The 21,224-nt window shown below is 45.2% G+C and overlaps 1 protein-coding gene across 1 annotated transcript in view; it reads left to right on the top strand.

Moving 5' to 3' along the window:
• The window catches only part of dnaaf5 (dynein axonemal assembly factor 5), a 64,236-nt gene that overhangs the window by 39,432 nt on the left and 3,580 nt on the right, over positions 1 to 21,224 (top strand). The window contains exons 9-12 of the mRNA XM_080724803.1: positions 2,741 to 2,888; positions 11,797 to 11,947; positions 14,677 to 14,833; positions 15,257 to 15,448. Of these exons, the coding sequence (XP_080580929.1) occupies positions 2,741 to 2,888; positions 11,797 to 11,947; positions 14,677 to 14,833; positions 15,257 to 15,448 (648 nt within the window). The remainder of the gene's footprint in view (positions 1 to 2,740; positions 2,889 to 11,796; positions 11,948 to 14,676; positions 14,834 to 15,256; positions 15,449 to 21,224) is intronic.

Here is a 21,224-nt window from a genome sequence, read left to right as displayed (position 1 = left end):
ACTGACCGCTCCCCCTCAGGGTATCTAAGGATTTCCTCTGTCTCGTCTGAAACACTGAGCCCAAACAGACACACACTCGTCACTCATTAAACACACACATACACACACAATACTATATATGGCTCTGTAAATATGCCCTCAGACTGTGCGTGTGTGTGTGTGTGTGTGTGTGTGTGTGTGCACGTGCACGTGAGAGAGAGAGCTTGTAACTGAGAAAACACTCACTGTGAATTTCCCATTCTTTTACTGTAACATAGAAAGTCGTGCTCATTTCCTCATAGCTGTGTGTCACCGTCTGACCAGTCCATAAAATGTCTCAATCTTTCTTTTTAAAAAAAGGGACAAATGCTGTATTGTGTTCTCGTGAGTGCTTTTATATTTGGCCCTCGTAAAGAATAACCACCATGAGGACAATCCACCCAAGTCCGTTTGCTGCTTGCTCCTCGGTTTGGAAAGGTATCATTTCACAGTCACTGGTTTCAGTGGTTAGTCTTGCACAGTAAAATGTCAATTTAAGTCACAGTGTACAAATGGAACCAAATGGACATGCATGCTGGGTTTGCGAAATGAATGCTAGCCAATGGAGAATGTTGACGTATTACAAAAGTACAGTATTACAAAACATGTTTATCTGCATTTCTATAAGCAGGCACCCAAGTATCCGCCGAGTATCCTGTTGTCTAAACTTGTGCTCCAACCAATGATTCATCTGATGATTATTTACTTATGGTTCAATGAATCTATGGCTATGGAATTCATTTTTAAATAACAGTATATAAAAATCCCGGTCCAGTATGGTGATCGCAATGTACAAAATGGTGAAAAGTAAATGCTCTTTAACAAGTTATCTGAACCCAAATCAATGCCTTGAAATTGCTTATGTTTACGCAGCAGTGAAAACTATAACTTTTCAATGTTAAGAATTACATTTTCTCTCAATGAATTAATACATTGATATTTTCACCCTCAATCTCAACCAGAACACTGCTGCTATCCTCCTGACTGGCACCCGAAAGTGGGATCACATCAATCCCATATCGTGGCTTCCCTTAACTGGCTTCCTGACAAATACTGAATTGATTTTATAAATGTATAAAGCCCACCATGGGCTGGCAGTCTGGCACCATCATCATACAGTATATCTGAGTTTCTTACTCTCCCGATACAGCTACTGTTGGTCACTTAAGCCCCTTTTCGACTGTTGCTTTAGCACCACACCACACCACACCGTACCGCACCACATAAAAATATATACATTTTCCATTACACAAAAGTTTACCCTTTTAACTGTGATTATAATACAATATAAATTTGTATTACAACTATCCTAAATTATAATGGATTATAACTGTGATTATAATAAACTATAAAGTATTAATGTATTACGATGATAATTATAATACACTATAATAGATTATGATAGTGATTATAACACAATAGAATCTATTATCATGTATTACAACTACTAGCCCTTACCCGTTCAAAGATATGAGCTCCAAAATGATGTGCAGTGTGTGGGTTATGGGATGTGCACTGTGCATACAGTATATGAGGGATGGAAAGTAACTTTAACTGGTGCTTGCATGATAATATGTAGGAGCATCAATGTAAGAAATACCCGTTTCGTTTAATGGCTACACCCCCCCCCCCCCAAGCCCGCCCGCCCGCCCACCCGCCTGCACACACCCGCACACACACACACACACACACACACACACACACACACCTGGTTAAACGTGTTGCCTCATGCTAGATGCAGAATAGATTAGCCTCAAGCTAGATGCAGAATAGATAGTAGATACACCATAAAAATGCGAATATACAGCATACGATTTGTGAAAGTGACAAACGGGCTTCACAGTTATGGTAGGTGTGTTCATGTGCTAATTGTGATGCGATTTCAGATCAATTGCTCCAGCCACTGATGAGAAACGCTGTTTCAGACGGACGGACAGACATTCGCAAAATTATAGTATAGATATCCTGGTGGTCTAAATGAAAAGTCAGTGAGTGATCAGTCATTATGAAGTGTTTGGCCCTGCTTGGCCTAGCTCAGACCTACTCTAGATTGGATACCTTTTAGTACCACATTTAGTACCACTTTCACACCACTCTACCCAGGTCCTTGTAGTGGAAAACCTGGCACAAGTGGGCGGTGTGGTGTGGTGTGGTGTGGGTGTTGTGGTGTTGGGCCTGTGGAAAAGGGGCTTTAGATCAGCATATCAGAAGCTCCTCAAAGTCCCAAGCAGCCGCTTAAAGTTAAAAGGTGACCATGCCTTTTTCGGTCGCTTCTCCTCTACCTCATCTTTAGTCTGCCGCACTCCCGTGTTTTCCCTGGCCTTTTAAAAAACCTCCTGTCTTCATGGAGTGTTTTTTCATGTGCTCCCGCCCCAGTCTTCCTATTTGGATTTGCATGTTCTGTATTTGATGCTTTTTGTGTTCTACAGTAACTTTGATGTCTTGTGTGTTGTAATTTCCATGCTGAGCAGCACTTTGGTCGGCCTTTGGTTGTTTTTAAATGTGCTTTGTAAATTGAATTGACTTGACTATCCTCATTGTGTGTGTGTGTGTGTGTGTGTGTGTGTGTGTGTGTGTGTGTGTGTGTGTGTGTGTGTGTGTGTGTGTGTGTGTGTGTGTGTGTGTGTGTGTGTGTGTGTGTGTGTGTGTGTGTGTGTGTGTGTGTGTGTGTGTGTGTGTGTGTGTGTGTGTGTGTGTGTTTGTGTGTGTGTGTGTTTTCCAGGTCCAGTGATCGGAGAGTTTGTGCCCCAGCTGTTGCCTCTCCTCCACAGCTGTCTGCATCCAGACAGAGAGCCAGAGATGAGGCTGACCATCTTCACCATGCTGGCCAGACTGCTGCTGGACGCAGCCAACACACTGGACTCCCAGAGGTTGGACTAGCACGCACGCACACACACACACACACACACACACACACACACACACACACACACACACACACACACACACACACACACACACACACACACACACACACAGGGTTGTAAAGTAGATTTACTTTAGTACTGTACTTAAGTACAATTTTTATGTATTTGTACTATTATACTTTTACTTCTACTCCACTCCACATCTCGGATCCAAATGTTGTACCTTTACTCCACTTACATACATTAATCCACTTAAGCCCTATTTTATACCCAGGCTATTTGAAAATAGCCGATCTACAGTCTCACAATGCGTCGCATCCAGAGTGCCGTCAGTGAGAATGGCGAGACTGCACGCTAAACTGTAGTGTGCGGTCTGCAGCACCCGCGACTGATGCAAAAACTCAAATTCCCATAATGCATCTGGAGATAACATCATCAGGAAATCTGGTTTTTCATCCAGGCCAATGTTATAAAATTCACCAAAATGGATGTATAACTCAAAACAAGCCCTTCTCTACCGACCATAACAAAAGCACGGATGGCAGCGGTTGTCATTTTTCTCTTCTGGGTGAAAAAAAATACGACCTGGAAAATCGCCAGCACTGAATGAGTTTAATATAGGCCTAATTATTTTTAAAATCCTTTTATACATTTTTAAACAAAACAAACAAATCTAAGAAATCCCATGCATTTAAAAAGATTATAATAATAATAATGATTAAGAAGGAGTGAAAATAGCCGATCTACAAGCTTACAATGCGTTGCTTCGCGCCGTGTTGTGTGCTTGTAGATCTGCTGTTTTCACTAGTTTGGGTCCCGGGCAAACGTCTAATCTCTCTCTTCTGGTTCTGGAGCTAAAACGTGGCTCCAGGGCTGCGGGCTGCTGCTGCACCCAGTTGTTTAGGGTCCGTCTAGACACCGTTCACCAAGCCAGGTCATTACCAGATTACATCACCTCATATTTGTATTCCTTTCCCCTCATTAACCTGCAAATTAGCCCCCCGCTCAGAGGAGAGACCCTTGCCAAAAACAAACATGCACACTTTCCCTTACACACACACACACACACACACACACACACACACACACACACACACACACACACACACACACACACACACACACACACACACAGTTACACACACACACACACACACAGTTACACACACACACGCCCCATTCTATTTCCACTAGGTCAGTGGCAGCTTGATAGGGCCAGGCCTCCAGGGCCTGTGGTTGATTCAGAGGTGATGATGGGTCAATATCCACATATTACAGTTAATGGTATTTCACAGAGCCAGGAATCCCGTTCCAAACCCCACCCGTCTCTCACCATCCCCATTGTAAGCAGTGAGTGCCTCGGGAGTTGAGTCAGGTTGGCGGGGGGTGGGGGGGTGTAACAGATGGACCTAGTAGTCAAACTTGTTCATCATCAGACATGCATACCATCCTGCCCTCTACTGTGTGTGTGAGCGTGCGTGTGTGCGTGCCAAATAGTGCCATCAGGGTTAATGTTGGTATAATCTGAGTTCCCAGAAGTTTATTTTCACCTGGGCCGGAAGCTGTCCCAGCTCAGAATCTGAGAGGACACGCCCATACCGGATGTAGAGCCCTGTGCAAACCCTCAAAACCTTCGGAAAATAGAAACCAACAACACGGGGCGCCCGCTGGCCTACTGGTCCAGGCGCATTGCCACATAGGCATAGATGCCTGGCGGCGTCACCGGTTCGATTCCCGATCCCGACGACCTTTGCCGCATGTCACTCCCCATCTCTACCCCCATTTCCTGTCAGTCTACTGTCCTATCCAATAAAGGCATAAAAAAAAGAAAAGAAAACAACAACACTACAACATTCTGCAGCCCATGTTTCGAGAGGAATCCTACCAGACTAATGTTGGTAAGGCCCAAACCTCTCATAGAACTGAAGAGACTGAACAGAGAGGGAACCGTTAATGAGCTTATCCTTTAAAATCGCCGTGAAAAACCACTTACAGGCGGCAGCCATTCGCAACTGGCAATAGCAAACTTTGTATTTACCGACTGTATGTATTTTTTGCGCTGTTTATTTTATTTTTATTTCCTTTTTTTACTATATATACTGCATAGTAGTGTGTTCTATCCGTCTGTCATTCAATGTTATATGAGATACTTCAATGGCTTCAACTGTACTTTTTTCTATGCAAACTTCTAATAAAGTCTTCAATCAATCAATCAATCAATCAGCTGAGCTGATGCTCAGAGAAGAGAAGAGTTACCTACAGTATTTGTGCAGGTTCCTCTTCAGTAAACTCCCCTTCCTCTCCTCTCCTCCAGCACCACCAGAGCCCCTCCGCTGTATAATCACCCCCCCCCCCCCAAACTACACCCCCCCTAATCTGCAGGAATGCGTTAAGTCGCGGGGCCGTGCGCTGCTGTGCTACAGCGGTTGTCTGAGCTGGCAGCAGTTGGCTCCGTCAGTCAAAATGAAAATTAAAAAAAAAAAAGTAAAGAAAGAACTCATCACCGCATGACATCACCACCATCCACAGGAGGTTGTCGTGAGGTCATGGTGCGCGTGGCTCGACCAGTCCATTTGAGGCATGAGTTTATAGATCAGTGGTTCTCAACCTTGTCAGGCCGCGACCCCCAAAATAGTCATATTTCAACTGGGGACTCCGCCCCCACCCTGACAAGCACCAAGAGTTGAGGCATTACATTTTGTATAACACGGTCCTATTGTGAAAATAGCAGATCTACATGCTCACAAGGCGTTGTGAGCATGTAGATCTGCTATTTTCACAATTTCTGCCTCTAATATTTGAGTTTGGCCAATGTTTAATTTGCCATTTTAGAGGTATTAAAAAGTCCTTAATTTGTCACCTTAGAAATGTGCATATACCCTCTCTAAACTTTATGTTGGTTTGTTTACTGTTGAGTGAGAAAACAATGTTGCACATTAAGTTAATCATCTGGGGACCCCCCGAAAATAATCTGGGGGCCCCCCTGTGGGACCCGACCCACAGGTTTAGAACCACTGAGTTAGATCAGAAGCAACGAAACTGGCATCAGTAGAAAGGACGCAAGGTGTCTCTGACATGACGCGCCAGGCGACGGATGTGGAAAAGGGAAATTTCTTTTCAACTTTCACGGCATCATTTCATGCATACGAGTGCACTTATAAATAAAACAATGCCCTGCTGTCACTGTCCCGACTCGTATCGCGGCCACCTACTCTGCTGACTGCCCCTTTCATATGCCAGCCAGTCATATCTGCTCTGATGATCACAGGACACCATCCGGAGTCAGACATCCTATTACACCTTCAGAGGACTTCAAACCAGCACTGAAGTGGTGTGTGTGGCTTTAGCAGTGGTGTAAAGTAACTAAGTAAATTTACTCATTTTCTCTTTTGAGGCACTTTTAATTTACTGGAGTATTTTTCTAGTACTTTTAATTCTCCTCCACTACTCACCTAACATTTTTGAAAGTTTTAGTTACTTTGTAGATTTTTATTATTACAAAACGTACATTAACCACTTGGAGCCATTCCGGCCATTTGAAAATAGACAATTTACAAGCTCACAATGCGTCGCGATGTGAGGCATTGTGAACTTGTACGTTAGATCTGCTATTTTCAAAAGATGTTTAAATACAATTTGTACATTTGAAAACTTGTGACACCGACATTCTGCACAATGAGAGCTTTTTACTTTTGGTACTTTAAGTACATTTTGATGTCAAAACCTTTTTTCTTTTACGCAAGCAAATGTTGAATTCTGGGACTTTTACTCGTAACAGAGTATTTCTACATGGCAGTATTGATACTTTGACTTAAGTAAAACATGACGTGAGTACTTGTTCCACCACCAGTCAGGCAGCAGTACACATTCATGTTCCCATTCGTATGTCGTTGGCTTATGATTGATGTCTCTCTGCCGTGCAGATTGCAGCCCACACACACACTCACTGTGTCATCAAGGGGACAATGATAGTTGTGCAGAAAACCCTCTGCCCTTTGTTCTTCCATGCCCAAATGACATAATGACAGCTCAGCTGTTAGAACAAGGGAGAAAGGGAAAGCAAGACCGTGTTCGGATGGGTGCCTTTCATTACACACACACACACACACACACACACACACACACACACACACACACACACACACACACACACACACACACACACACACACACACAAACGCATAAACATAATATGGCTGTTTCATGTGGATTTTGATAGCTGAGATTAAAAGGTGACGGTGAAATGTAAGTGGAAGGAATGTGATATGTGAGAGATGGGGAATACAGCCTGCAACCCACGGCAGGTAAAAATCTACATTTCCCTCTCACACACGGTGGGGATGAGGTAAGCTTTGTGCGTGCGTTTTGGGTTGGGACATTCCATTTCTTTAATTAAAACCATATACTGTACTGTGTTGTACCACAAATGGCAAAAATAGATGCTCTACAAGCTCACTTCCAGTGGTGTAAAAATGACTTACATTCTTTAGTAAAAGTATCAATACTACAATGTAGATGTACTCTGTTAGGGTGCCCTCACACCAAAATACCTAGAGTGGAATCCGCCAATGCATTTCAATGAGAATGTAGCGTTTTTTGCAGAAATCCTCTACTGGCAAAAAAAACGCTCCATTCTCATTGAAACGCATTGGCGGATTCCACTCTAGGTATTTTGGTGTGTGGGCACCCTTACAAGTAGAAGTCCGGTATTCAACATTTACTTAAAGTTGTACTATGTAACTTTTTTTATAAAACAAATCTTAAAATTCTCCTAACTATTAAATCACAAAAGTTTTAGAAGATCCGCGCCGTGAATTTCAGCCTGTAAAGCCTTCTCTGTATGTAAACTGAGATCCTTGCCGTGGACCGGATCTCGCGCCAAAATTGCGTCATCACACTACCGGCCAATCACAGCGAGGGTTATACAACTGCCGGCCAATCACAGCGCATCTTGAAGTGGGGTCGCTATGGCAGCCATATTTGTTGTCGCCCGTTTGTACCATCCCTTCTCTAGGTAATTTCGCCTACCAGGCAGGGTGAAGGAGTCCGTATCTCTGGAATTACTGAACGCACAGGAACAAGGGACCCCTTAAAAGATAGATCTCAGCGAGGTGGAGGCAGACGCGGGGGTCTGAAGGTACGAAAAACGTCCGAAAGACGCGGACGCGACCGCGGTTTGCTATAGGGCTAATGACCACTAGTTGGGCATCTTACACAGTATGGCTTTAAGTAAAAGTACAAAAGTATTGGTATCAAAATGTACTAAAAGTACCAAAAGTAAAATTACTCATTGTGCAGCGTGTCCCATTTCAAGTTATCAAATGTATGAAAATCTTTTGAAAATAGCAGATCTACAAGCTCACAATGCGTCGCGATGCAAATGTATATACGGCTGAAGTGGTTAATGTATGTTTTGTAATAATAATGAAAATCTACAAAGTGACTAGTAGCGAAAGTTTTGAAGTAAATGTAGTGGAGTAAAAGTACAATGTGTGGATCCGAGATGTAGTGGAGTAGAAGTAAAAGTATTGGAAATTGGAAATACTCAAGTAAAGTACAAATAACTCAAAAGTGTACTTAAGGACAGTACTTAAGAAATGTACTTAGTTACTTAACACCACTGCTCACTTCACAACACTTAGTATTTTGTTATTTCTGAAGATTGCCCAGAATGTGCCCGAAATTGGGATGCCAGGATGAACGGGGCTACCTCAGCGTACAGTACAGCTGCTGGCACATTGCTTCTTTGCCTTGGACATGGTCAGATTGGTCACTCACATGTGGACACGCCTGTCTCTTCATGTCTTGGCATCATTTGTAAGGAGCTTCTATCCACAACCATATGGGACAAATAGAACAAGCTCCCCCATCTGGGCTGCATTGTTGGGACGTGGGCTCCCCCTATTGGGCAAATTAATTCTGAAGACACTTTAACCACTTTGAGCCTGGCATCCCTGTCTTGGGCATGTCATTATAGTTGAAATTTCAATTAGGTTTCCCACGGTCATGAAATTCCTGGAAATATTTTGAAATTAGAACAAAATGTTTCCAGTACTGGAAAAGTTTTGGAATTGATCAACGGTCCTGGAAGGTACTGGAAAAAAATAGCTATGCATTGTCTTTGGTTATTGATTTTGTTAATACCTCTGAAATGACAAATTCAACATTGGCCAAATTGTCAAATAGATGCAGAAATTGTGAAAATAGCAGATCTACATGCTCACAACGCCTCGGGTTGCGAGGCGTTGTGAGCATGTAGATCGGCTATTCTCACAATAAAACCATGTTATACAAAATTTCCCAGTTCAAATATGATTATTTCGGGGGTCACGGCCTGAAAAGGTTGAGAACCACTAGCATACACTACCTGTCTTTGGGCATTGCGCATAGGAGTAAGCGACTCTTTATTGAGCTGAATTATTGTTATATAGTCCTGTAAATCTGGTTAAATATTCTGGAAAAGTTTTGGAAATTAATTGGTAAAGATGTGTGGGAACCCTGTTCAATGTAAAAGAAATAGCAGATCTACAACTTACAATGCATAGATTTGCGATGCAATGTGTTGAGGTTGTAGGTCAGCTATATTCACCATATGACACCATGCGGCAAAGTATGAAATACGTGGCTTAACCACGTGGACCCTTTTGCCCCTTAAGGTTTTAACCCAGTTAACTGAGTAACTTAGTTCTGGTTCCACTGTGAGCAGTGGTGCTTTGGGATTTTCTTTTCCGGGCGGACGGCCATTTATTGACGCACGCGTTTACACGGTCGTGCACCGTTCGGTGCCGTCCGTGTGGGAATTTTTCCGACCACACGGCGTCCGGTCGCGTCCGGCCTCCAAAGCGCTACTGACTGTGAGATACAGAATGTTCATCGAACACATGTATCAGTTACGTAAATGGAAAGGTTTAACATGCAACATACATTTGACAATTTAGGAATTTAGCAGACGCTCAACAATACTTATATTAAGTAAGGAAAGCACATGGTAATGCATCAATACATCAACATTAATACATCAAATGCATAGAAATGGGAATTAAAAAAAGCTAAGTAGACCCAGAACCTATTCAATGAATTTCAAAAACAATCAAAACATCAATAATCTGTACATTGAAGCTATACACACTATAGCTTCCATGTACGATAGGATGCCAAGGTGAAAACGGCCAGACATGCTGATTAGTTTTAAATGGTGGTCTTTCACGGTTATTACTGGCTATGTAGTCGACAGTTAATCTTAACGTGAGAATAGCTATAAATTCTGTTTGAATCAACGAGAGCCGTGATGACGGTTGCCATGAAGTGGAAGCAAGCGGCAGCGCGTGGGTCTGGTGGCGTGTGATTGGCTGTCAGTTCGGCCCGAAGTCGGCGTGCAAAAGGGAGCGGTCGAAAGCACATCCAGATGCTTGGTTCTTTACGTTACTCTGTCTGGACGGAGAGAGTGTGAGATAACCTATTTAGAACGGGTACATAGTATTGTGTATCATTATTTTATGCTTTAACTATTGAAAAATAGCAGATATACAAGCTCACAGCGCGGCACTCGGTGCCGTGCTGCGAGCTTGTAGATCTGCTATTTTTGAAAAAGTCTTGAAAATGTGTGCAAATCTTTGAATATATATGTATTTTCAAAGCGAACGTTTGTAACTCAAATTTTGCTTCTGGGGGGTCCCTGGAACTAAATATTTTGAGATGGGGGTCCGTGGCCAAATACATATCATTTTAGGGGTCCTTCACATGAAAAGGTTTGAGAACCACTGACATAGTGTTACTCTCAAGAACAGACTAACTGAGCTCCAGTTAAGTGAAATTTGACGATGGCTGGCCAGATTGCTGACATAGAAACATAGGTTTTTCCCAAAAAACTTAGAAGGATTCAAAAGACACTCATAGAATCGGGTCAAAATTCTAACTTTCACGTTTTTTCAAAAATACTTGGTGCTGCGCTGTGAGCTTGTATATCTGCTATTTTTCAATAGTTAAAGCATAAAATAATGATACACAATACTGTGTACCCGTTCTAAATGGGATAAAGGGGTGTCTGTCTCTCTCCCCTCGGCCCTGTCAGCCACTGTTTGACAGTTAGCTGTGAGGTGAAGTCATATGTGGGTCCATGCGGTCCCTTCATTACGTCCCCCGGCGATCCTCATCGGTCACCGAGGATGACTCATTTATCACCTGCCAAACTGGGGTTCATTCAGCACTGACACCCGTTTTATTTGAGTTGTGGGATCTTAAAGTTCCATGCAGAAAACCAGATGACTATACTAGAACCAGACCGATAGTATATCAGTCTAGTCGATATGTCGGGCCATTCATTTGCCTTTTTTTTTTTACAACATCGGTATTAGCAATGAATGCAGCCAATGTGTAATGATTTTTAACCTATGGTGTTCCTATTTTGGGCATGACATAAGGGGAAATCTCGCTATTTCTATTTCCCAATATTTCGACTGTGGGCGTTGGCATGTTAGCTACTCACCAGCGTCAGGGTTACTGAGGTTAGTGTCAGGGTTTGGGTCAGTAGGCATAGAGGTTAACATTCACCCGCGTCGGCAAGTTAGCTTTTCACCAGGTTAACAAGAATCGACATAACATCCCATGACATAAAGGGCTCACATCTCTCAAAGGTCTTCAGAAATGTTCCAAAACCGCCAATCTATTGTGGCGTGATTTGAGCTTGGTGTCAATGTTTGGCAAAATGATTAGAATTGATTTGTGCACTTTTTGACAACTAATCAGTCAAAACGTCGGTAACGGGCTAGGACACAACTTGAGATCAGACCCACAACTTTGGCATCGTTAGTGTCGCTACAGATGAACACTTCTCTCTCTCATCGCCTCTGTCTCTCTCTCACCATCTCTCTGTGTCTCTGTCTCTCTCTTCTCTCTCTCTCTCTCTCTCTAGGTGTTTCAGCACCGAGTCAGAGAGGTTTCTGCGCGAGGTGCTGCTCCCTAACCTGGTGTGGCAAGCAGGCCGAACGTCGGCAGCCATCCGCACCTCGGCCCTCAGCTGTCTGCTCGCCCTGCTGCATGGAGGTGCCATCACGCCTGGACAGGTCCATACTCACACCAACACCTTCACACTGGAGCACATACTAGACACACACGCAGAGGGATCTGGGCAACACAGGCGTCATCGCCATGTTGGCTTTTGGTGGACATTTTTATCAAAATTCTATTTTTGCCACAGACATACAAAATGAGCGGATAATAATATTACCCGAAAAGAGATAGCGCTGAATGACCATAACTAGTCTGTAACTCTGAGAGTGTTCAAATGGAACCAAGTTCCATGTTTACATTCTCAAGAGTTATGGTGGTACTTGCAAGTAAAACGTTTGAGAACCACTAGTGCTATTTGGACTCCTAATGTGCCATAGTGTCGTCGTGAAATCAGTTTCATCATACTGTATGTATTCTGAAGAAAACCTGGAGCCTTGACATTCAGTAATTGCGTATTAAAATAAGAACATTATAATGGTGTGTAAAACAGGGAAATCTAAAATGTGCCACGGATAAGGCCAAGTCTATACCAGGGACACATTTGTCCGTGTATGGACATATGACCCCTTATGCAACACACAGACAAAACTTACAATGCATCTACATATTGTGGGTAGTATAGTGGGTATAGTGGGAACTACAACAACAGCAGCACTGTCGAAAAGCACCCGTTCAGCATAAATAAGCTCCCTCAGAGAAGGTGCACATGTCCAGCCTTTTGTCTGCAGAAGCGCTTGACAGCACGTACGTCAGCTGTAAAAGAAGGGAAGTGGTTTGGGGCATTCCACTAGCCCTACAGGAGATGACATTTACCTCAAAGTCTCCCTCTGTTTAGTCCATTTCACATCTACATAGATGGTCCCGTGAGGCCATTTAGTCAAATAAACTGTCCCGTCCCGTCCCGTCCCGTCCCCCTCGGCTGAGTTGGCCGGAGCCGGGCAGCAGGTGTATGCGGGGGCGAGCGGGTTCACATACCTTTGTCCCCATGGAACAATGCTTACTTTGTGCTGCAGCGTGCTTGTGTGTTGAACTCCCAGCCATCACTGGGACGCACCCACATGTGTGTCACACCACACGCCCTCTGACCTCGCTGTGCGCTGTCCTTTGCGAGGTGACCAGTCAGAACTGATTGCCACCCCTCCTCCGTTAACACATCCTTTAGCAGTAAATGGCTTGCGGTGTGCATGCCGTGCACACGTGCACCGATTCGAGTTCAACTCAAAACCTAAGGGAAGAGTTTATAGCTAGGCAATAACCCTAACCCAATATAAATACTATGTGATATAGTAGGTGCAATTACTGCCTATGGGCAACCACTCTAACAGTGTGTGTGTGTGTGTGTGTGTGTGTGTGTGTGTGTGTGTGTGTGTGTGTGTGTGTGTGTGTGTGTGTGTGTGTGTGTGTGTGTGTGTGTGTGTGTGTGTGTGTGTGTGTGTGTGTGTGTGTGTGTGTGTGTGTGTGTGTGTGTGTGCCTGCCCTGAGAGTGAGAAAGTATTTCCCAAGGTAAATTAAACATTTTTGTCAGTGGGACATTGTTCCCCAACTCCTTCCTGTTAAAACAATTAGCTGCTCCACTTACACTTGGCACCCTGGGATTGTCACTGATGTAATGCTCACCTCCCTGCCAAACCCTCTTTCCGTCTCTCGTTCCTGGCTGCTTTTTTAATGTTTTGCCTTGCACAGTTACGATAGCAAACAGATAGCATGACAGCGGCTTTAGCCATCACCTCCCTCCGCAACACATCCAGACTTGGCGACACGCGGCAGCTTCACCTTGTTTGTCCATTTCCTGTGTTTTGTCATCTTCTGGTGTGATTGAGCGTCCATCACTGGCAGGCAGCTTGAAGTCACACGTTGTGTTTTTGTGCAATCTGACCAGTCCTAACAAGCATACGCCATGTCTGCTGTACCTAATTTCATCTGCGCTTTAATTCAATCTCCGCATTTCAAAACCCACACGTTCATAAAAGTGTTCAACTTCCAAAACACAACGATTTACTGTTATGCATCCCACTGGTGTTCAGGCTTCGTTTCCAAGTTCTCCATGTTAATAACGGCACTGTTAGGCCACTTCTAGGCCTGATGTCTTTCAACATATGCTCTGACTGGGAATGGCAATGAAATATTGGTGTTACTGTTCTGTGATATAAGTAAATTTTTTAAAGTTGCCATACCATGGTCCTGATTCTACCCTCCACTCAATCTGCCAAGTTTGATCCAAAATTAAGAAAAAAGCTGTCCAAGTGATCACTTTGACAAACAGGCCAGCGATTAAAATACAGCCCACTCCACTGGCTGTGGGTGTAAAAAGGATCCTGACAAACTTCAGTGTCTCAGGTGTTCGGGTGGCGCAGTGGTAAAGTCCCTGCCCTCCACCACGGAGACTGTGGGATCAAATCCACCGTGGTGCACCTGGTTTCATTGGGCGACTATTCAAACACATGTTAATGCAGGGTATGTTGTAGGAGGGGCTTGTGATGGCTCTTCTTCGTGTACTTATTTTAGGCAAGCTCAAGACAATGTCCCATGTATCCCTGCGGTTGCACGTGACCGTTGGCAGCCAATAGCATTCCTGGTACCCACATTAAAACAATGATGGCAACACCCATACAAGGGCAAAAAATGCTTAATTTTCGCAGCATAAACCAATGGGTTCCCACCGTCCATATTTTTTACAGTCCATGGTGGGGAGGAATTAATTGGCACAACGACTAAATTGAGGAGAAAAAGGGGTTAAGAATAATTGTCTACAAAAAACTGTTTGTGATTTGTGTGTGTGCAGTTGGTGTGCTTGGAAGAGAAGCTGACCCCGCAGGTGTTGTCTGCCCTGGAGGAGGACTCTCAGATGGCCAGGCTGCTCGCTTTTCGATCCCTTTTCACCATGCTCAAACTGATAGGACCTAGTCTGCATCCTGATGCCCTCAACAAGATCTACCCAGGTAGAGGATGCACACACACACACACACACACACACACACACACACACACACACACACACACACACACACACACACACACACACACACACACACACACACACGCTAGTACTTTATGTCGCCAGGGTCTTACTCCCCAGTCCAACCCTTGATGTAGAGTGCCAAGCGGGGAGGCATCAGGAAGCATTTTCAGCTCCCAATCTCAGAGCAGACACTCTACCCACAAGGCCACAACTCCTGTCATAGTTATTTAGAATGATTAGACCCTCTGTTAAAGTTGCGGTTTTAGTGCGCTAATGTCATTTTGGACCCTGCCTCCGTTATATATCTTGTCTGCTAACCATCGGCCCCAAAAATCCAGTATCGTTCATTGTGAATGTTGGGTGTATAATCTTGTGTGTAATCGTGTCTGTGTGTGGTCCACAGACGTGCTGAAGCGTCTGGATGACAGCAGTGAGGAGGTGCGTGCCGTGGCTCTGCGGACCCTGGACACGTGGCTGTCCAGCCTCACTAAAGACTACAACCCCCAGCTCTACGGGCAGCACCTGGAGTTCCTGTTCCAGCAACTCCTCCTGCATCTGGACGACCCCGACACCACCATGCAGGAACGAGTGCAGGGTGAGACTTGGCCAGGGATTCTAACTTGACTTTGACACCAAGAGCTCGCTTCTGAGACAGTAGTACAGGGTTCCCCAATTCGTTTTCCCCAAGGGCCGAATTATGTTTAGGGTGCCAAGCTGAGGGCTGCAGCATTGCTTGGGGGCGTCGGTGGCCTTCCTGCTACTCCAGCGACAGTTCAGATATCGTTGTTGTCGGGTGAAAATCTTGTATGTCCAAAACGCATTTATCATTTTAAAAATGATTTAAACTAGTAAAAACAGCTGATCTACAAGCAGGTTTCTTTCCACCCACTATTATTTGGTGGTGGGGGCCAGACAGTAGCCCCCCCCCCCCCCCCTATTGGGGAACCCTGCAGTAGTATGTTCAAGGTGGCAGACAATCAAAAATTAACTAGGACTAAATAAATAGACCATGTGGTACTCTTGACACAACGCACTACCACATTTTCACAACTAACTACATTTCAAAATAGCATACTTTTCATGTAAAAGTGCTTAATTTCTGTATAACAACTGTGAACATGCTTTATTGTTTAGAACCTAGCCTGGCTACATCACCCTAGTGATGGCCAACCACTTGGCTTTGATGGTATCTTAGAATAGATGTCGACTTATTTGAACAAAGCGTCAAGGAGGATCAGCTGGCTCACAGACACACTGCCAGACCTCCACTCTGCAGTGCTCTTAAACTAGAATCTAATTTCTCTCCAAAAGCCCTTGAATATGATTAAGGATTACTGTGATTATGGTAAGCTCACATTTCATATCGTACAAACCATACCTGTAACCTTCACTAAAAGAAATCGATAAAGAAATAAAAAATCACACCCGTGTGAACTGAGCGGTGGTTCCCCCCCCCCCTTCCCCCCTGTGTGTGTGTGTGTGTGTGTGTGTGTGTGTGTGTGTGTGTGTGCGTGTGTGTGTGTGTGTGTGTGTGTGTGTGTGTGCCTGGTCTGGCCTGGCATGAACAACAGCGCCCCTCCCTTAACATGTGTGGTCAGAAAAGGTTACTGCAGGCTACAGACAGACAGACAGACAGACAGACAGACACGCAGACAGACAGACAGACCCACACACACGGCCACGTATAGGAGCGTTGTGACCACCGCTCAAAAAGAATATCCATGAAATAGACTAAGACTCTTAGAGGAAAGGCCATGGGGTCACCAAAATGAGTAGGGTTCGTCCTATAGTCTGCTTTTTAGATTTTGAGATATGTTCTTTGAAAAGTTTATATTCTGGCCTGAGGGTTGCGCTAGAGGACAGTTCATGGGGTCACTGCAATAGTTATGGTTTATCTTCGATTCAGCAAGTTTCATGGCAGTCTGCCCATTACATTTTGAGGTAACATGGGTAAAAATGTATTTGCAGTTCTATCAACTCCCTTTCCGCACAAAAGTTTGGACGTCGGAAGGAGTATGTATTGTTAGAGCCCTAACGCTAGCAGGGCTAAAAAGTAAATAGGCTAAGAAAAGATGTAATCAAGTGGATCAGCATGGCTCCAATGTGGATCATGGACTTGATGCAGCCAGCCTGTGACTATAGTCATCTATGGCATCCAGGCCTGGAATTTCGTCATTTCAGGGGCAAGGCCACTTGGCCTTTGGTGTTGTCCATTCTTTGAGGGCACAAAGGCCAAATGCCAGGGCAGGAAGGCCATAAAATAAAACAAGATTTTAGTCCATTGAAATCCATTTTTTTTAGGGATGATAGCCTAATCTGCAGTGAAATAGATAAATGATGGTGTTTACAATCTGATGAATCCATGCTCAGCCCTGCACCAACCAAAGTCACTGGATTGGTTTAAAGATGGGGATTTCAAAATCTTTCAAAATCTCAACAAAAGACACTGGTGTCTACTGTCTACATATTGACAAGAAAGAGATAGAAGAGAAAGTAGTAAGAGAACACTCTGGAAGCCATTGTGGAGAGACACCACTCCATCTCAAGAGAGACCAAATTAAGGATTTACAACACCTCAGTCCTCGCCATCCTCCTTTATGGAGCAGAAACCTGGCCTCTCAATAAGACCCTGGCTGCCAGAATAGATGGCTTTGATACCAGAGCGTTGCGCTCAATAGAGGGGATAAAATGGCAAGATAAGGTCTCCAACATTACGCTGAGGGAACGCACCCAACAGCCCCCCGCGTCCCGTCGGGCAGCACTGCGCCGAATGCGCTGGTACGGCCACGTCAAAAGACTCCCTCCTGATCACCCTACTCACGCTATCCTCCACTTCCAACCAAAGGACGCTGGCTGGAAACGCCCCCGCGGTGCCCCCCGCACGCGATGGATTGATGCCATCACCAGGGACCTACACCAAATGGGCCTGTCGCTGGATGAAGCCGAGTCCCTAGCACAGGACCGACCCAAATGGAGAATGGTGAAGCTGATTGGCTCTACGCATGACGTCGCCCCCCGACGCCGAGCAAGAGAACTGATGATGATGATGGAGATGCTCACTGAAAAGCTCTGTGTGTACAATGCAGTGTAAAACAGCCACACACAGTGAGGGGTTTTAAACCATTGACCCTTTGCGTCTGGCCCTAAGCTCATGTTCACTGTTAATCATAATAACTTCAGTACGACCGGGACGAAAACCTTGTTATTCTCTAGGTGGTCCTTAATTAGTCTTTTAATGGGTGATCGTGACGAGACGTTGATACCACTCCAGATAAGAACAGTGAGTGTATTGTTGAAAGGGCACGTACAGTAATCTAAAACATATTTAGACTATGTGACTGTACGTTTGTACGGTATGCGTACCTGGAGAGGATTATGTGCCGCGCGATAACCATTAATTATAGCGATACGCATATCACGCTGGTAGAGATAGTGGAGAGGGGCGTTGATGGTGAATATGAGGTGATGATGACACCAGTGTCTCGCTGTGATCAGAGGCACCCGCGCAGGGAGGAGAGGAGGCATTATGGGGGAACCCCCTGCCGTAATCCCAAACCATCTCGTTGCCCTGGCACGCTGCCAACACACACACACACACACACACACACACACACACACACACACACACACACACACACACACACACCCTCCATTTCAAAGGCTCTCCATTATCCCCCTTTTCCACTCGATTCATCATCAACAGCAGCTCGGGCGAAGCCCCCCCTGCCAAAGGTAGTCTGTCAAGGGCCGGGGTGCTAGAGAGTGAAACATCCAGACGTGCGTGTGTGCGCGTACGTGCGCTATTCCAGCGGCCTGCCATGACACACAACACCTACACACACACACATAACATCAGGCACGTGCACAAATAGACATCAAAGGGGGCTCGAGCATCTGCCCTTTTACCTGTTTTGTCTCCAGTCCATGCATGAATGCAGTTTTTTCTGGTGAAAGAAATGCAAACGCCTCTTTTTTCCATGCCATACCCGAAGGCAGCATTCAAGAGAATTGCCTTGTCCAAACTCTCCTGAACTTGAATGCGGCATCTTATGTTGAAAGAATCGCCCTCTCTGTGTAGAAATCCATGCCACATCTCCAGTATTCACTTGATTATGCTTAGTTTAGTGTGGTATCGAGTACCGAAAATAGCCGGCCTCCAAGCCAGCTTGGAGGTCTGCTATTTTCAATATTTTTTTATCATAAGGCCCCTTTAGAAAGGTCAGCCCCTGCCTATCTCTCTAACATTCTCTGCAGGTCCCTGCATAACATACAGGTGCCCTCCACTCAACACCACGTCCCCCTCTCTCCTCTGCCTGCACACCCAGCATTGAGGTCTCACAGTGGGGCTAACGTGAGCCTCATGTCCCCCCGTCTCCCTTCTCCCTCCTCAGAACATATCAGCACAGTCCGTCCGTCCGTCCGTCCCCCCTTAATCGCAACCACATGGAGAGCGCATTTCTCCACGCATCCATCCCACATAATCCCTCTTTTATCTGCCCCCCCCCTTCCTCCTTTCTCCCTCTTCCTCACTTCCTCCTCTTCCTCTCATCCTCCTCCTCCTCTGCTGGCCCGGTGTTTTCCAAGAGGCTCAACGACCTGTAGCTTCAGTCGCCGTGTTTTTATTTATGCGCCCGTGGAAAGTCTGATCCTCTTTGTGTTGTAAGTCAGGCAGGGAACGTGCAGAGAATGTTAGAGAGGCAGGGGCTGATATTTCTAAAAAGGGCCTTTGGTGAAAATATTGAAAATAGCAGACCTCCAAGCGCACTGCGGCGCGTTGTGAGCTTGGAGGTCGGCTATGTTCGGTACTTGATACCACGCTAAACTAGGCATAATCAAGTGAATACTGGAGATTTCTACGGCATGGATTTCTACACAGAGAGGGCAATTCTTTCAACATAAGATGCTTTCAAGTTCAGGAGAGTTCTGACAAAGCAATTCTCTTGAATGCTGCCTTCAGGTATTGCATGAAAAGAGGGCATTTGCATTTCTGTATTTTTTGGGGCTTTTATGCCTTTATTGATAGCACAGTAGACTGACAGGAAATGGGGAGAGAGAGAGATGGGGAGTGCCATGTGGCAAAGGTCGTCCAGATCGGGAATCGAACCGGCGACGCCGCGGCAACCATGCCTATGTGGTGGTGCCAATGTGGGATGCGCCTTGACCAGTAGGCCACCGGACGCCCGCATTTGCATTTCTTTCACCATAGTGGAAACTGCATTCATGGTGTGGAGAGGGCACGTTTTTACAGATGGGTAAAAGGGCAGGGGCTCAAGCCCCCTCTGATGTCTATGTGTGCACGGGCCTGAAGTCAGGGGTAAGGGTGGGGGGTGTGGGGGGGGTGTGGGGGGTTCTTCTGAGCCCCTCTGGACTTTCACTTTCTCCCACTCGCATGGATGTTAGTTGTCATTACCTCTGACAGGAGGCAGGTGAGCGCTGATGCCTTGGCCAGAGATCGGGAGGCCCCGCTTACGTACGGTATCTCTCATCTTCTTCATGCGGGGAGAGACGAGAGAGAAACGCAGGATTCTCACACTCGCCAGATGCAGCAATAGCTTCCATGCCATGAATTCTAGCCAGGCAAGAAGAGGGCTTTTGAACTCCGTCCAAGAATAATAAGATCCTTTTTTTTTCATAACCGGTAGTTGTTAAGGGTGTAGCCTTGACTACAGAGGATGGAATGAAGAACAGGGATATAAATCTACTTCATGAACCAACCTTCGCTAAGATACTTCTCACAGTCATTTTGTGTGTGTGTGTGTGTGTGTGTGTGTGTGTGTGTGTGTGTGTGTGTGTGTGTGTGTGTGTGTGTGTGTGTGTGTGTGTGTGTGTGTGTGTGTGTGTGTGTGTGTGTGTGTGTGTGTGTGTGTGTGTGTGTGTGTGTGTGTGAAGCCAACCAGATGTCTGGGTTTGAAGCGCAACATCTTGACAAAGCAGGACACCTGTCCCATCAAATCTCTGGAAAATGCTAATCTGTCCTGGTTTTCATCAGCATCCTGTTTTATTTTTTTCATTTCTTTTAAAAATCTTTTCCCTTTCACCTCGCTGAGCGTGCAGAAATGACTCCAAAAGCCTTTCCTTTTGGTCCCATTGACACAGGGGCCGCGCCAGCTCTGATACAGATTCCCAAATATCAAGCTATTATAACACACATGATCTGCGGATTTCCCACATACGAGAGCTATGAGTGATATCTGGAATGGACAACAAAGACCCCCCTTTTTTTTCTCTTAAGTTTCTAGTATTTTCTCGTCGGTTTCACTTAGGGGAAAGAAACGTGTGTCGGTGGGGAGATGCTCTGGAGTCTCCCGGACGAAAACGAGATGGGCGCTCACATCGTGCCGCTGAGTGATCATCCACAGGGGCGTCGCACC

This window comes from Nannobrachium achirus (genome assembly GCF_963921795.1).
Source record: "Nannobrachium achirus genome assembly, chromosome: 4".
Classification (NCBI taxonomy): domain Eukaryota; kingdom Metazoa; phylum Chordata; class Actinopteri; order Myctophiformes; family Myctophidae; genus Nannobrachium; species Nannobrachium achirus.
Note: the sequence above shows the minus strand (reverse complement) of the source record. Positions and strands in the feature narration are given on the sequence as shown.